Below are 17708 nucleotides of genomic sequence, written 5' to 3' on the forward strand. Positions count from 1 at the left end.
CATTGATGTTAGTTTATACAACTTCAAATGTTTAAAAAAAAAAAAATAATGAGTGAATTTAGCAGTTGATATTAACCAAGTTTAATTAATAGCCTTAAAAGTATTATTCATTGTTAGCCCATGATGTTAACCTGTTGTTCGTCGTTTTATCATTTAGTTGGGTCTGAAGGAGAATGTGCCTTCCGCCAGGACGATAGAGGGCGATTGAGCGCTTGTTTCTTCACCGCTTTGTTTTTTGTGCTCATGCGCTCCCACATAGTTGGCGCCAGATGATCCGCGGCGCCATCCCGTAAGGAGAGAGAGAGAGAGAGAGAGAGAGAGAGAGAGAGTACAGACGCAAAAGAGCGAAGATCTTCAGGCCGTTGACTACGCCTCGACGGCCAGCAGCGCATCTAACAAAAGAGCCTTTCAAGGACAAAGAGGTCGGAAATGTTTACAAAACTACGTTAATATATGAACGTTTAATGTGTATGTGCGCCAGGGTTTTTAGATTACCTTTGCTAGTTAACTTAGCTGGCTAACTAGCGTGCTATATTTGATACAAGGCTGTTATTTAATTGGCGAATGCTGTATCTTGACACATTTTATGAGCCCGCTGCGATTAGAGGCGCTACCGATAAATTGTGGACGTCACGGAGTTCGGAGGTGTTCGGTAGCAATGGCGGCGGGGCAGCTAGTGTTCCGCTAGCGAGGCAGCTTAGCTGGAAGACAGGCCATGTTTGTTTCACGCAGCTAAAAATGGGCTAGGACTATAGCATGATAAGCGCAGCTTATAGCAACGCTATGCTCGTGTCAAATGATTTGGGCGATTTCAGAATAGAGTACAGCCACAAAAGACTTTGGGAACATGGTATTTTGTTTTTAATTCGATGCCACAAAACACAAACGCGTTATGTAAGAAGGGGGCGCCTTCCCGGGCTTTCGCGAATAGCGTACATCTGCGATTAGCCATTAACTCGAGCTGTTTGCCTTGTTTATGCCCCGATGTCGTTACTTTTTAGAGCTAGGACAGCACAGCTTCACAGCGAGCAATAAAACTAGTCAACTAACATGACCTAGTTTATTTGCATTTGCTCACGTCGTGTGTTGTCTCTGCGTGCTTACATGAGGGGCGGAAGCTAGTCGCGGCGGCCATTTTACAGCTAGTTAGCTCTTCCCACCTCTGGCGCACAAGATGCCCACCGTTAAACGCCTTGTGTTTCCTCGAAGCTGTAGTATCAGTCTATACATGACTTTACGGCACCGAGACGCGTATGTATGACTGAGAAACGATGAGTAAACTTTAGAATTTAAGGCGGGCTGTCAGCTTATCAATACAATATTATTTTGTGATCTAGCTGTAGTGCTAGTTAGCCAGCAAATTAGCTGATAATACATGCTCAAGGAAGCTAACTAGCAGCTATTTAGCCAGCTAACCTAGCCAACACAAACCAGCTGTTTGCAAGCTGTAAGTATATTCTAAATTGATGGCATGTTTAAAGGGTTTCTTTGTGATTCAGCGTTGTTCATTTGACTTGAGACATTTGAATATTTGAACTGTAGGTTCATATATACCTAGCCTGTCAAGTTAGCCAAGTATAAATTGCCCATAGGCTAACCTTAGCCAATTTGTAGCCAAAGATATTTCTGCTAACTAGCTTTTATGTTTGTTTCAAGATCAGCCTCATGTTTTGTTTACACTTTTAATCACAAAATGTTTTTGCAAGCTGTGGTGCATATAGCCCAGGTGCCAGTTGTGTTTGTCTATGCAGTAACATTTTCTACTTCAAAGGATGTGATGTATTTGTTTTTGGCAGCTTCATAACTTGTGTATATTTCAAGCTTATGTCTGAATGTATAATTTGCCAGTTGTTCATTGACAGGGGTGTCAAACTCATTTCCTGGAGGGCCGCAGCCCTGCAGAGTTTAGTTCCAACCCTACTCCAATATTCATGCCATGTAGTTATCAATGAGACTGAAGGACTTGATCAGGTGCATTTAATTAGGATTTAATCTAAACTCTGTAGGGCTGTGGCCCCCTCGGAACAGAGTTTGACACCCCTGATTTAGTTGAAGCTGTATATTTCTTCGTCACATGAAATAGCATAAATTAACATAATGAGTAATGGTTATTTACTTTCTTAAGCAGTGAAGTCTATATGATGGTTAAATGTTTGAGCTGAAATATTTCATTCTGGTTATGTAGTTTAAATATTTACTGTCTTCCAACAGGCAGGACTGATCCTGACTCAAGAACTGACTGCGCCTGTGACGGGCATCCTTTCAAGTTTCTTTGCGGGAAAGCGGTGCTCGTAGAGCAACGCTAAGTTTCACTTAACCGGGAAGACGGAAGTCGTCAGGCTGGAGTGCGTCCTGATGGCTGAGTCAGAGACTGACTGTGACACACCAGGTCTCGATACGTTGGGATCTGAGTGTGTCATTGCCCATACGCAAGTCGGTGACTTGCATTATGGAGCGGAGACTGAGATTATGACTCAGGAGGACAAAAGACTTGACCTAGAGGCTATTCATGGTGATTTAGGAGCAGTGACATGCGTGGATGTGGTAACGGAGACAGACCATGACTATATTAAATCTGAAATACACCACGATCATCATCATTACTTCAGCAGTGCAGAAATCAAAGGCAATGAGCATTTGCTCGGTGAAGTGCTGTTAAAGACAGAGTTAGGTGGTGGAGAACATATCGTTAAGGTGGAGTCTGACCATGGAGGGGAGCTTACAGTAGAGTCAGAGAATGGCGTTATCATCCACGAAGCTCATGGGCTGCAATGCAGTGAATGTGGTGAGATATTTGGTTGTATGTCTGATCTGCACGAACACTTTGAAATCCACAAAGCCACTCATCCCTACATTTGTGTCCACTGTGGTGAGAGCTTCGCTGTTGAAGCCAGCCTAAGAAGTCACATGAGGATTCACATGAAAGAGAAAAATTATACCACTGGTCTTGAGATGGTTGGTAAAGGAGTCATTGATGCATTCAACTTGAAACCTCACCAGATGATGCACTCTCCTGAAAAGCCGCACAGATGTTCAGAGTGTGGCAAAAGCTTCGCTGCTGCCATCACTCTCCGGGAACACATGAAAATGCATTCGGATGACAAACCCTACAAATGCACCCAATGCCGAAAAAGCTTTGTGCGCAGACGCCATCTGAAAAAACATCAAGAGCTGCATGCCCATGACAAGCCGTTTACCTGTCTTCAGTGTGGTAAAGGTTTTACGACGGCTTCCAATCTCAAACAGCACCAGAAGACCCATGCTGGTGAAAAGCCACACAGATGCACTCAGTGTGGAAAGTGTTTTGCGGCAGCAGCCACGTTAAGAGAGCATCAGAGAATCCACTCAGGGGAGAAGCCCTACAAGTGCACCCAGTGTCGGAAGAGCTTCGTCAGGAAACGCCACCTCAAGAAGCATCAGCTGGTCCATCAGGGTGGAAAGCCCTACCGCTGCTCTCAGTGTGACAAGGGTTTCAACCATTCCTCTTCCTTGTCACGACACCACAAGATCCACCTTGAGGCCAAGATGTACGCCCAGGCGGATAAGGATTTCCCGTTTGATACTACGCTGAAAAGGGGAATGCACACAGGTGAAAAGCCATACAGCTGCAACCATTGTGAGAAGAGCTTCAATCACTCGTCATCGCTATCCAGGCATCAGAGGACTCATTCTGATGGAAAGTCCTACACCTGTGCTCAGTGTGGGAAGAGGTTCAATCATCCTTCCTCTCTCGCAAGGCACCAACGGGTTCATTTGGAGGATAAGTCAACTTATAGTGCTATTGCAACAGGAAAGGGATTCCCCCACACTACCATCTCGAAACAGAGAATTCTTCAGAGTGAGAAACCATATAGGTGTGCTCAGTGTGGAAAGGGTTTCAATCATTCGTCTTCTCTGTCTAGGCATCACAGAATTCATATTGATCAGTAAGCCTGCTTTCCTCTCCCACAAGTGGTGCGCTACCATTCATCCCATGATTCAGGCCAGCTTGTAATGTTAAAGAGTTTGGCAAAAGATGCAAGAAATTCCAAAAAGTCGGCATGGACCTGCTCTGAGGGAACTTATAAAATCCAAGTCCTTTGACTTTTTAAGAGCAATGAATTTCAATTTGGTATGATTGACACTGAAATCCCCTGTGTAATGTGCACATGACCAGATGCGTACATGTCATTCTGGAACATGGTGTGTGATTAAAACCGTAGACAAAACTTCCATCATCACTGACTTGTGCTTTAAGCTAGAAGTGTTTCGAAGCCTGGCACAATCTTTAACCGAGTATTAGGTCAAGTTGGTTTTGAATGGTAGATAATTAAGAAAATAAGTCTAGACACAACTATTCACTCCCCTAGTTTGTATCTTTTACCCATCTCTGTATCATTAATGGTTTGAGTAACTGATATCATGTGTAAATATATGTTGATTTTCCTTTTATATAGATGTATAGGTGAGTAGTGTGCTGTTCTTTTCTGAAAAAAATTGAGCTTTTTTGATGTATGATCCAGTTAGTCTTATCCATCTCTTGTAGGTGAAGTTGGGATAGTGCTTTTAGGGGATGACACTAGTTTTGAACAAGCTGTCTAAATAAAGGCTATATTAATTATCATAAACCCTTTATGATACAAACCAACAGCGTCTGCAACCTAAAACAGCATATTAACTCGACTAAATCCGGGAAATTCGCTCGAGCAGCACAAAATGTGAGGGGCAAGAAATGTTGTCTTGTCATCGAGTCAAGTTAAGAAAAGTAGATTTTGATCATAAAAGGTCAACTCAACAAAATCAGATAATGTATACATTCTTTTGGGAAATTCAGTTCACTGTTCATGTTGCTCGTTTTCAACACTGAATTGTACAGCTGATTTTGTTATTATGCGGACTTGGTACAGCCTAAGCATTCCCCTGAAGGTCTTCAGTGCTTCTCCCTGCTATCCACCTATGTTACCAATGACTGACTGCGCATTTAAGATTTTCCCAGTCATTGCTCAAGTCAGACAGCAATGTATAGCATTTAGTTGTATTCTGGATACATTTTGCAGAGTATCAACATTTAATAATAATAATAGATTGTGTATACTTTAATGCAAATACAAAATATAGCTTGCTTTTTTTTTTTTTTTTTTTTTTTTTTTTTTTTTTTTCTTCCATGGGTTTGTGCTTTCTATTTACAGTTCTGTGTATGGAGAAAATCTTTTACAAACGGATGTATTTTTTTAATGAGGTTTGGGTAATTGAAAGGGAAATGAAAGTAATACTGTTTTTATGGGAGTGAACATTGTATCAGAACTATTCTCTTTTCCATTGGATAATAATTGTGCTTCATCACGTAGCATAGGTTTATTCATTGTGTTAGTTAGGTGCCTTATTGCATGCCATGTAGAAATGTATGCTGAGCTGTAATAGAAAAAATAAGGTTTTGGCTCCTGCTCCCTTTTTGTTTCTTCACATACTAATCAATGTTTTAATTTGACTTTTTTTTTTTTTTTTGGCTTCTCTGTACATGAATGTTTACACTGTTCTGTCTTTTAATTTACTTGTCTGTCAACAAGCCTCTTTGTAGAATAGAGGTTAAAGAAAGTTACAATGCCATTGATCCATATGTTGATTGCCCTCTATAGTGGTCAATTCTTGTCCTATTTGCCTATTCCCCCATCTTTGAGTGGCTCGCATATATGGCTAAATAAAGGTTGTTGACTATCAACAAGTTCATACAGTGTTTTTATAGTACCCATCTGCTTCTGTCCAGATTTGCTGTTTGTAGTGTATTTAACATTGTAAAAAATGGTATTTATCATGTTGAGGAAGACACTATTGGAAACTTAATATTTTAAGTTTTAATTTGTAGGATTGTTAAAATCTGAAAGTCAGATTATACTAAAAGAGTAATTGTTGAGGTTATCCTTGTAGCAAAGTGAACAGGAAATTGAAGTTTCTGACTGAAGTGACCTTTTGTTAAATGTGTGTGCAGGGCTATCTGCTGGTAGCTCGTGTATCGTTCTTCTGTGTGCCTTTCTTTTAGGTTTAAACGTTTTGTTTGGAAGATTACATGTGTAGATATTTTCTTAACAGTTACAGTGGACTTGCTTTTCACATTAGGGCCAGTAGTTTATTTTTTTAGTGAAGTTCCTGAGCAGTCATTATATATACAACATGTTTACTATGTTGTTGGTGATCGTGTTATAATGGTTACTGGAGATTTAGTAATGTAAATGTCAGTTTCAACAGTTCATAGTAGATTATGAATCACAGAGGTAATTATTTTCTTTATGGAACTTTTTTTTGCTTCTTAATTATTTTATTTTTTTTAATTCATCTGGGATGTTTTTGGAAGTTAATGACTTATTCATTGCTTCTCTTTATGTAGTTTCAGCCAAAATTCCTCATTGATTAAAACCATGGCATTAGTTCCTCATATTCAGTGATATTTTATGACAGGTTGCGAAAATCTGTTTAGAAGAGTCTAGATTAATTTTTTTTTTACTGTTCTTTCATTGTTTTTCTATTGGGGCTGGACTATCGTGCACAAAAGTAAGTTTTCTGAATTTAAATTTCTTCTTAATTACTCCTATATATATATTTTTTTTAATTGATGTGAAATTTAAGGATTTAAATTTTTTTTAAATTTAAGATTACTGGGAATCTTCACTACTCGTGCATGGGAAGAAACCTGAGCTACAATACCATCCAGTATTCCTTCCTCCGTTGAAACTGGATTTCAGTTTTAATGTTTTGAAAATCTTGAAGACCGTTTTCCCAGTTTTCTCTTTTTTGCGAGCCCTTGATCTGTCAAGGTAAGCAATATTTTTACCATCTAAATACGTTGTGTAATGTGTTACTGCTCTATAAATTGTTAAATTCATGTATTTGATTTCAGATGCCACATCAAGCATATTGAAAATGATACTTTCTACAATGTGAAGAATTTGACTACTTTGATTCTCACTGGAAATCCCATTACATATTTTGGACCGGGATGCTTGAATTCTTTACATAATCTACAAAAACTAGTCCTTGTGGATGTTGGTCTCTCATCATTACAGCTTCAAATGAATAACCTAACCAAGCTGCAGGAGCTTAGAGTCGGGACAAATAACATCCAGTCCATGTCTCTCCCTCCATTCATGAGCACCTTCAAAGACTTCAGTTTACTTGATCTACATGCCAATAATATATCCATCATAAAAACCGGTGACACAGTTTTGTTGAGAGAGATCTGCAGAAACATGACTATGATTCTCTCTAGGAATCCGTTATTATACATTGAACCAGGAGCTTTCAAAGACATTTATCTTCGAGAACTGAACATCCGATCTGCCTTTGTTTCGCCTGCTGGTCTAAAAGCTGGTCTAAAAGCTCTATATGGTCTTAATGTCAAAAGGCTGAAATTTGTGAAGTACAAGGACTGTTTCAGAATTCACTTTTTAGATGGTCTGTGCTCTATTTATTTCCAGGAGGTATATTATTACATTATGGAGAAGCCTAGTGAGCCAATTTCTGTCTTTCGCTGTGTGATTGATGCCACAAATGTAGCACTAATCGGAGGTCTGATGAAATGGAGTACGTACATTTTCGTGAAATAAAGCTTTACTTGATTTCCGTTAAGTACTTTGTCAGGTAAACCGCTTTCACGTCTCCATACTTTAGAAAAACTAGTAATTACACACAACAGTGCACCTATTTGGGCTGGTGCCTTCATAGACATGCCTAAGCTTCAGTATTTGGGTTTGAGCTCTAACCGAATTAGATTAAAACAGTGCTGCACCTCACTTTTGTCTGGCACCCCTCAAATCAGATATTTGAATTTGAGTAGTAATGGAGAAATTGGTCTTGATATAGGAGGATTTGATGGACTTGATTACCTTGAGATTCTAGATTTCCATCATGCAAGGGTTGTAGGTATGGGGTACTTTTCAGCATTGTTCAACCTAAAGTATTTGAGGTATTTGGGTGTTTCTTAGTCAACTATAACGTTTACAAACATATATTGCTTTTATGGGCTGAGAAATCTTAATGTTCTTAAGATGGCCAGCAGTAATTTTCAGGGAGATGTAGCAAGATATTTGTTTAATAATCTCACTTTTCTAGAGCATCTTGACATGTCGTATTGCCGTGTGGTAGAGTTACATCCAAGCTCATTCAAAAATCTTCAAAGGCTTAGACTTTTAAATTTGAGAGGAAACCATTTAATGGCTATAGATTTTCTGGCCCTCCAAAACCTGAAACCGTTAACTTCACTTTATGGCGATAAAAACAGCATTACTAGCATCCCACTTCATGTTCTCCAAACGTTGCCCACAAACCTTTCAGAGTTTGATTTGTCCTCTAACCCCATCGATTGCTCCTGCTCCCAGACAGATTTTATTTGGTGGATAATCCAAAACCAGAAAGTTTTGAAGCAACCGGAAAATATTTTCACCAAGCTCAGATTTTAGAGCAACAGAGCTGTGTGCACAAGAAAAGACTCACAATTGCTTTATCTGTATGTTTTGTTACAGTAGTAGTTATTTTGTCATTCTTGGTTTATAGGTTCCAGTTTTATCTTCAGTATTGCTGTATTCTACTGAGAGGCTATAGATCTCCTGGACAACAAGAATGTTTCTATGACGCATTTGTGATTTTCTCCAGCCATGATGAAGTCTGGGTCATGAATGAACTGATGGAGCATCTGGAGAACGGTGTTCCACCTATTCAGCTTTGCCTTCATATGCGGGACTTTCAAGCAGGGAAGTCCATCGCCTCCAACATTATCGATGAAGGAATTATGGGAAGTCGTAAAATCATTGTGGTCGTCTCTCAACACTTCATTGATAGTGCCTGGTGTCGCTTTGAGTTTGAATTAGCTCAGTCTCGCTTTATGATGGAACGCAGTGCCAACATCATCATCATCATTCTGGAAGATGTGGAAGAGAGGAAGACTAAGAAAGTGTTAGGACTTCATAAGCATCTGAAAAAGATGCCTAAAGTGGAGCAGAGACCCTTTGAGTAACATGAGATTCTGGATACGCCTCAGGAAAGCTATTATTGCCACAAGCTGATAATATTTTTTGGAAAATGGATAGTTCTTGTGTATTATAGATAGTTTGTCAGTACAGCTTTCCAGTTATTTCACAACAGCTTTGACACGATCATTGTGTGTGTAGTGGCAGGACAGGGTGCTTAGTTGTTTTTGACTCATAGGTTGGAATAAACAATGTCCACACAGTCTGTATCTTGTCTCATTCATTTATTAAATAACAAAAAAAAAAAACATGTGGAGCTATGGTAAGAACCTTATGTGACCTTGGAGCACAAAACCAGTCATAAGTAGTGCAGGTATATTTGCAGCAATAGCCAACAATACATTGTATAAGTCAAAATTATCTATTTTTCTTTTATGCCAAAAATCATTCGGATATTAAGTAAAGATCATGTTGCATGGAGATATTTTGTAAAATTCCTTCCGTGAATATATGAAAATTTCATTTATGATTAATAATATGCATTGCTAAGAACTTCAACTTTATTTGGACAACTTTAAAGAATATTCAGATTTTTTCGCACCCTCAGATTCCAGATTTTAAAATAGTTGTATCTCTTATCCTAACAAACCATACATCAAAAATACATGGAAAGCTTATTTATTTATTCAGATGATCTCAATTTTGAAAAATTGACCCTTAAGACTGGTTTTGTGGTCCAGGGTCACATCTTCCCGTCACCCATACCTGTCTAATACAACTTCAACGGAATATATCGCTTGATGTGAACAGGTGACCTACTTTTGCACTGCAGTGCACATCGCTCTCTAGTGGTGAAATTTATCATTACATGTTTGGTCCTACAGTGTGTATTTCGATGAAAGAAACTGGTGCCTCATGTGTAGACTATGTATTTAAAGAAAAAATTGTTGTATTCAACAAGTTTTGGCAAACATGCCATTGTTGTAGATAATGTGCTACTGCATGCATTCTGAGTTATTTACACTGTTAAAGTGTTGGATACTCATTCTAAAAATGGCCAAAGTTTCAAAAAACAAATTTGGACGTATGGCGGAAGTATTTCTGTGTCAAATATACTCCTTCTGGGATCGTACAAGTTTTGGAAAGTTTTTTTTCAAGCATGGCTCTTCATGATGTTATGAAGGGTGGAACTTCTTGTATGGGCATTTCTCCCGGAAGAGCGCGCACAGCAACCAGAGCAAGAGTGTGTCCATCAACATGCTTCATTCGGCAGCAATGCACAGGACTTGCTCGGAAAGAATGTCTCCAAAGAAGTGTGTTTTTAGTTGTAAGGGAAAGATAACCTTGTTCAGCTTCCTAAAGAACCCAGTGTTACGTAAACAGTGGATGCAGTTTGTTCTTTCCTGCAAGCAATGGAGTTGTTTATAATATCACATATGTAAACAACCTATGCTGTTCTGTGTCAGCAGCACCGTAGCGAATACATTGTTTACGATGTTTATGCTTTGATCTGAATGTAAACAATGTATCTGCGTACATAGGATGTTTACATATGTGATACTCTCCAAAATGGCGCTAGGGTGACGCTGAGGAGATGAATTGTTGAATAAAGTCATTATTTTAGTTTTTTTTTTTTGCGCTCAAAAAGTGTTCTCGTAGCTTTGTAAAATTATGGTTGAACCCCTGATGTCACATGGATTATTTTAATGATGTCCTTGCTATGTTTCTGAGCCTTGGTCGTATTAGGATCCTTGCTGTCTATGGGAGGTCAGAATTCATCAAAAATATCTCAATTTGTGCTCTGAAGATGAACGATGGTCTTACATGTGTGGAACCACACGAGGGTGAGTAATTAATGTCAGAATTTTCATTTTTGGGTGAACTATCTCTTTAACATGAGATTGGGTGGAACGGTATGTATTATGTCCCCTTTAATGATCCAACTTGTATTCTATCTTTATGTAATACTGTTTGCAAAGCAGAATAAAACAGTACACTAATGCATTATAATAAACTAGCAAATAAAACTATAGTAACATTTGTAGCACTTTAACATTTTTGGGCTCTGGTTTGATGGCTGAATAGCTGTTAGTGGCAATCCTGCTGAAACTGAAGTGAGGTCGACTTGGTCCAGGGTTTTGGTGAAATAGGGCAACATGGCTGGGCAGCCTGGGGAACCTGTCTGGCCCATATCGTCATCCATGACGGTAATTTAGTCTGTATGAAAAATGTTATAAATGCAGATTGTTATTAAATAAAGGCTATTATGTGTTGCAATGGGTGTTTTTATTGATTGATAGACACTATTAATAATTTTTAATATTTTTAAAATAATTTTGTTAAACTATAAAAATATATCAAATGTAATAACTAGTTCCACAGCAATTTCTTGTGATATCATATTGACATATTATCTGTATAGTCAAAAATTTGTTTTAGTGTTTATGTTATAGTATCCATGAAAAAAACATTAGTGTAGAATTGGTGCACATTCAATTAGACTCAATCAGCTGCACTGGTAAAAAAAAAAAAGTCCTGCACTATAGGTTAATAACTATGGACTTGTCTTTCTGCTTCCTCTCACAGAACAACTTGCTAGATTCCAACCATTTTGGCTTCAAAAGCCCTATAGCTGGCAAGAACTACCCGTCTGTCTGTGTCCACTCCCTGATGATACGACAAATGATCAAATTCTTTTCTGAACATTCATAGCGCTTGGCATCATTGGCATCAATTATATAATAATATACTAGGGATGCACGATATTGGATTTTTGCCCATATCCGATATGCTGATATTTTTCAACTCATTTTGGGCGATACCGATATATTTCCTTTTGTTTGGAAACAGCACTAAGTCTCTCCTGTGCAGAAATTATAAGCAACATATTTTTTAAATTTTGGTTAGTTTTTAACAAGAACTTATTTGTTAGAATTAAATAAAAAATAATGAAGGTTTTTTTGACAGTACATTGAAGCTTTGAAAATAACTATAAATAAACTATATATCAATCACTGCATTTTTTCCCCAGAAAGATGCAGTTAACCCTAACATTTTATTTTAAATTTAACATTTGTAGATGGTCTAAAGCAAAAGTTGGAAAAATTCTGAAAATCTTTTTGAGCTTATAATTTGTTTAAAAAATGAAACATATTACACATAAATAAATAAATCCGAATATATAAAATTATTTAATTTACAGGTGTTATGTTTGTGATTTTTTTCATGACATATTATAGCTTCTGACCATTAAATCAAAGCGTACTCATTATTTTATGACATCAATTACTGCTTTATTTAATCAGAAACACAGTCTAAATGTTATTTGTGTAGGCTATTTTACTTTTAATTTATAATAATACATTTATATGGGATATATGGGATGAAAGAATGGATAAAACGCATTTGTCCGTGTTTCACCCTGTCTCGAATCGGGCTAGCGGAAAGCGCTCGAGAAAAAGTATCTCTTCCAAGGCTCGGTAAGCTTTCTACTAGTTTTTTTTTTTTAAGTAAGAGCAAGAGACTGTACGACATTCACGTAACATGATTTGGCTGATTTTTACCAAGAGAGCGTGACAGCGCACTGCATTAAAAGAAATGATCATTCATGTTTTCATAACCACTGGCCAAAATCAAAAACAAAACTAAAATGAAAACATATTTGAGAGCAAGGGGGCCCCCTGGTGTTTCGGGGGCCCTACGCAGCTTGCGTATTTGCGTATAGGGATCGGCTCTGCCTATTATATACTATAAAGATGGATGTCTGAGGGTGCTTTCACCCCTGCCTCATTCAGTTCGGTTGAATCGCACTAGAGTTCGTTGTCCCTCTTTTTGCGATTTGATTGGCAACTAACCATTGGGGAGCCCCAGCGATCAGTGCTGAGCCCCCTGCTCTTCTTGCTCAGCTTCCCATATTATTTTCAGTTGTTGCACTGAGAGTGCCATGTATTTAATGAAGTGATGAGCATCTATTCCACACTGAGTACTACACATTTTTTTTTTGCTTGCAGGAAGTTGAGAAATGTTCAGTGGTTATAAGTTGGAATAGACTTGTACTGTTGCAGCAAACTGACTGCTGGGGGCGCTCCTCCCAGCCACGTGCACCAGGAGAAGCAAACACAAAGTCAGGGTAGAGCAGCAATCGAAAGCAGCACTGAGAAATGAGTTTGGCAATATATATTTAAAATGTGTTCAGATTAAAAGCTGTTTAAAATCATCAATTCATCAAAGTTAAAAAAAGTGTATTTACTAAAACATAAATGTTTGAATATCTACTGTGGTTACATGCTGTTTTATGGTCATTAAAACCAAAGATTTAAATCTTGTGTTTGCTTGATTGTATCTACTTGTTTGCTCTTAAAGTGGTTTTTATTTGTGTTTAAAGGTTTTTCACCTGACTAATTGACTCATTGCATTGAACTTTCAAAATAAAAAATGGAAAAGAAGAGCAAAAGTGTGGTCAATGAGTGAAATCCAGTTGAAATCTTCTTGTAGTGGGCTGTCTTTTTCAAGTGGGAGAGTTCTGCACATATAGTACCTCAAAACAGTGAGGATTCAGTTGACGTACAATGACAACGAAAGTTCATTTTGCTGGTCTCTGGCCATCCATTTCTGTACCAGATGATATCGCAGACTATATTAATGTTTGGGGGAACATTTTGTTCACCATTGGACTACCAGGTAAGCTGCTGGTAAGTTATAGCAACCATAGGGACCTCAACCAGCTCAACTTGCTGATGCAGATTTATGCTCGATAACACAAGGAAAATCAGACCTTTTGTGGCTGCACAGCTTTATACCTGCCACTGGTCAAATTTAAAACTACTCTTCTGTAATGGTGTACTTGCTGGCCTTCCAGGTTCAGAAGATCTAGGGTACTTTGGATAAAATTTTGCCTAGATAAATAAATGTGCACCTTTTTTTAAGTTTTAAATTTTACATTTAAAACCAAAAACTAAAATCAATATTATATATAATTGTATAGGAAGTTGGATTTTAATATTACAATTCATCTATTCAGAAAGGTACTTCTTCATTCAAGATTTACGAAATTAAGCACAAGCCTACTTCCCTTTGACATCCTTTCACCCATAGTTCCCCATTGTTGACAACCATGGCATTTGTTTCTCATAATTCATGACCTTTACCAAGGCTGGCTCACAGTTTTATGACCGGTTGAGATCACTCAAGATGACTTTTTTTACTGTAAGTGCTTTCATGATATATTTTTCCATAAGTGCTGGAGAATCATGCACAAAAGTAAGTTTTTCCCATTTAAATCTGCTATTTTTTTTACTGTTGTGAAATGTATTTAGTTTATTTATTTTATTTATTTAGATTACTGAGAATCTGCACTACTCGTGCATGGGAAGAAACCTCAGTTACATACCACCCAGTATAGCTTCCTCTGTTCAAATTCTGGATTTCAGTTTTAATGTTTTGAAACATTTACAGAAGACTGTTTTCCCTGTTTTGTATTTCCTGCAAGTCCTTGATCTGTCAAGGTAAGTAATATTGTTGCCATCTAAATATGTGTGTTGTTCTGTAAATAATGATTCATGTATTTGATTTCAGATGCCAAATCAAGCATATTGAAAATGATACTTTCTACAATGTGAAGAATCTGACTACTTTGATTCTCACTGGAAATCCTATTACATATTTTGGACCGGGATGCTTGAATTCTTTAAATAATCTACAAAAACTAGTCCTTGTGGATGTTGGTCTCTCATCATTACAGCTTCAAATAAATAACCTAACCAAGCTGCAGGAGCTTAGAGTCGGGACAAATAACATCCAGTCCATGTCTCTCCCTCCATTCATGAGCACCTTCAAAGACTTCAGTTTACTTGATCTACATGCCAATAATATATCCATCATAAAAAACGATGACACAGTTTTGTTGAGAGAGATCGGCAGAAACATGACTTTAATCCTGTCTAGGAATCCGTTATCATACATTGAACCAGGAGCTTTCAAAGACATTTATCTTCGAGAACTGAACATCCGATCTGCCTTTGTTTCGCCTGCTGCTCAGAAAGCTGGTCTAAAAGCTCTATATGGTCTTAGTGCCAAAAGGCTCATGTTTGGAAAGTATAGGTGTGATTACAAGATTTTGTCATCAGATGCAAACTATTTAGATGGTCTTTGCTTTATTAATTTTCACGAGGTATATTATTACATGAAAGAAAGGCATGATGTGCCAGTTAGTATCTTTCGCTGTATGATTAATGCAACAGTTGTAGCTGTGAAGGGTGGTATAATTCGTGAAATAGCGAATGTGCCATTTTATGAAATCAAGGAGCTTTATTTGATTTCCAATCAATTAGATACTGTGCCAGGCAAACAACTTGCACATCTCCATACTTTAGAAAAACTAGTATTTACAGACAATGTTGCAACCCAAATTCCAGACTTCAAAGACATGCCTAGTCTTCAGTATGTGGATCTGAGTTCAAACCGAATTACACTAACATCATGCTGCTCATTTTTTTCTGACACCTCTCAACTGAGGTATCTAAATTTGAGTCTAAATCCACAAATTGGTCTTTCTCTAGGACCATTTGATGGACTTGATTCCCTTGAGATTCTAGATTTCCATCATACAAGGGTGTTAGGTATGGGATACCTTTCTCTTTTCTCTAACTTAAATTATTTGAGATATCTAGATATTTCTTATTCAAGTATCAGCTTTATTAACATATATTGCTTTTATGGACTGAGGAATCTTAATGTTCTTAAGATGGCCGGCAGTAATTTTCAGGGTGATGTAGCAAGATATTTGTTTAATAATCTCACTTTTCTAGAGCATCTTGACATGTCGTATTGCCGTGTGGTAGAGTTACATCCAAGCTCATTCAAAAATCTTCAAAGGCTTAGACTTTTAAATTTGAGAGGAAACAATTTAATGGCTATAGATTTTCTGGACCTCCAAAACCTGAAACAATTAACATCACTTTATGTCGATAAAAACAGCATTACTAGCATCCCACTTCATGTTCTCCAAACGTTGCCCACAAACCTTTCGGAGTTTGATTTGTCCTCTAACCCCATCGATTGCTCCTGCTCCCAGACAGATTTTATTTGGTGGATTATCAAAAATCAGAACATTTTGAAGCAACCAGAAAATATTTTTTGTAAAACCTCAGATTTTAGAACAACAGACTTTGACATTGACAGCTGTGTGCACAAGAAAAGACTCACAATTGCTTTATCTGTTTTTTTTGTTGCAGTAGTAGTTCTTTTGTCATTCTTGGTTTATAGGTTCCAGTTTTATCTTCAGTATTGCTGTATTCTACTGAGAGGCTATAGATCACCTGGACAACAAGAATGTTCCTACGACGCATTTGTGATTTTCTCCAGCCATGATGAAGTCTGGGTCATGAATGAACTGATGGAGCATCTGGAGAACGGTGTTCCACCTATTCAGCTTTGCCTTCATATGCGGGACTTTCAAGCAGGGAAGTCCATCGCCTCCAACATTATCGATGAAGGAATTATGGGAAGTCGTAAAATCATTGTGGTTGTGTCTCAACACTTCATTGATAGTGCCTGGTGTCGCTTTGAGTTTGAATTAGCTCAGTCTCGCTTTATTATGGAACGCAGTGCCAACATCATCATCATCATTCTGGAAGATGTGGAAGAGAGGAAGACTAAGAAAGTGTTAGGACTTCATAAGCATCTGAAAAAGAACACATACCTGAAGTGGAGCAGAGACCCTTTGAGTAACATGAGATTCTGGATACGCCTCAGGAAAGCTATTATTGCCACAAACCAATAATATTACATATGTATATATGTTGCATAAATGTTTTAAATAAACTTTTACCTCATTTTCAACCACAAAGTTAAAGAAGAATTATTGCATTTTATGTTGTTAAACCATTTTTTGCATTGCCAAGCTCCTTTTAAAATGGCAAATAAAGGGCTTGGATTATGGGAATGCATGTTGGAAATTAATAACTTCCCCTTTGAAACAAAGAGGAGAAGTGAGAGTTGCTTGCACACATGCAGTACTAAGACAATAGAGTATAAACAGATTTGTCAAATGTGCTTTAAATCGAAACGGATCACAGCTTCACACCAGCTGATGCGTGAATTTAAGTTTCAAATCTAGTGACAGAAAAGCTCCTAGTTTGCTGTTTGATCTAGAATCTCCTGACTGACAGTGTTCTTTCTCACACCAAATTTTCCGTAGATCTCATGCAAGATCATTATTAGCAATGATCATGTCTTATGGGGAATTGATGATTTTCCTAGGCTCAGTCTTTATTTTGGTGAGTTCTGGACAAGGACAGTAATGTCCCACGGAAAGAACAACACAATATAGTTAATAAAGTTAATATTTATGTTTTAAAGCTAGGTTCTCAGAGAATACTGTTTGTTTATGCAGGCCCTGTAATATACAGTAGTAACATTTTATAGTAGTGCTATTTATATTAAGCTATAGTATTATAAACATGCAGGGCTTCTGAATTTATTTTGTATTAATTTGAATCATGTTCTCCTGAGATTTTCACAGAAACCAAAATATATTATATTAGTTATTTTAGAATATATTAGTAATTTCAAAGTTAATGTTGATTTTCAAAGAAAGGGAAAAGGGAAATTCCATAGAACACAGTTTTGCACTTTTTAGAGCTTGACCTTACTCTTTATCTTTCCATGTCTCCAGAAGATATCTGCAAGCCTTAAGAGCTGTGCGTGGGAGCTACGGTGGCTGAGTAAGATCCATTTCATTACCTAAGGTTATTAGCCTCCCCTTGAGGCAAT

The 17708-nt window shown here is 37.6% G+C and overlaps 2 protein-coding genes and 2 pseudogenes across 5 annotated transcripts; all 4 read left to right on the forward strand.

The window, feature by feature from the left end:
• Positions 1–222: 222 nt before the first annotated feature.
• On the forward strand, positions 223–6041 carry LOC306883903 (uncharacterized protein). 2 transcript variants are annotated; one of them, XM_079439408.1, is made up of 2 exons: positions 223–422; positions 2212–6041. In XM_079439408.1, exon 2 carries the CDS (start codon positions 2356–2358, stop codon positions 3928–3930), a length of 1575 nt encoding a protein of 524 aa, XP_079295534.1. In that variant the 5' UTR covers positions 223–422; positions 2212–2355; the 3' UTR covers positions 3931–6041. The 2 variants fall into 2 exon arrangements, with proteins under 2 accessions (XP_079295534.1, XP_079295535.1); XM_079439409.1 differs by lacking the exon at positions 223–422 and adding an exon at positions 642–1447 and having other exon boundaries at positions 2212–5706.
• On the forward strand, positions 4870–9201 carry LOC306883861 (toll-like receptor 4; annotated as a pseudogene). The gene is made up of 3 exons (XR_013785925.1): positions 4870–4986; positions 6626–6788; positions 6872–9201. The product of XR_013785925.1 is annotated as a toll-like receptor 4 (transcript).
• On the forward strand, positions 7810–9201 carry LOC306883862 (toll-like receptor 4; annotated as a pseudogene). The gene is made up of 2 exons: positions 7810–7821; positions 7956–9201. The product of its transcript is annotated as a toll-like receptor 4 (transcript).
• A 4857-nt stretch (positions 9202–14058) lies between these two features.
• On the forward strand, positions 14059–16780 carry tlr4al (toll-like receptor 4a, like). The gene is made up of 3 exons (XM_079439407.1): positions 14059–14195; positions 14274–14440; positions 14511–16780. Exons 1-3 carry the CDS (start codon positions 14073–14075, stop codon positions 16714–16716), a joined length of 2496 nt encoding a protein of 831 aa, XP_079295533.1. The 5' UTR covers positions 14059–14072; the 3' UTR covers positions 16717–16780.
• The last annotated feature ends 928 nt before the right edge of the window (positions 16781–17708 follow it).

Source organism: Barbus barbus, assembly GCF_936440315.1.
Source record: "Barbus barbus genome assembly, chromosome: 18".
Classification (NCBI taxonomy): domain Eukaryota; kingdom Metazoa; phylum Chordata; class Actinopteri; order Cypriniformes; family Cyprinidae; genus Barbus; species Barbus barbus.

What these genes read in the sequence shown, in the direction of transcription:
- LOC306883903 (XM_079439408.1), top strand. Translation starts at nt 2,356, where the DNA reads ATGGCTGAGTCAGAGACTGACTGTGACACACCAGGTCTCGATACGTTG.
- tlr4al (XM_079439407.1), top strand. Translation starts at nt 14,073, where the DNA reads ATGACCTTTACCAAGGCTGGCTCACAGTTTTATGACCGGTTGAGATCA. An exon ending in CTGGAGAATCATGCACAAAA is followed by an intron (nt 14,196 to 14,273) that starts GTAAGTTTTTCC and finishes TTATTTATTTAG; the next exon opens with ATTACTGAGAATCTGCACTA. An exon ending in CAAGTCCTTGATCTGTCAAG is followed by an intron (nt 14,441 to 14,510) that starts GTAAGTAATATT and finishes ATTTGATTTCAG; the next exon opens with ATGCCAAATCAAGCATATTG.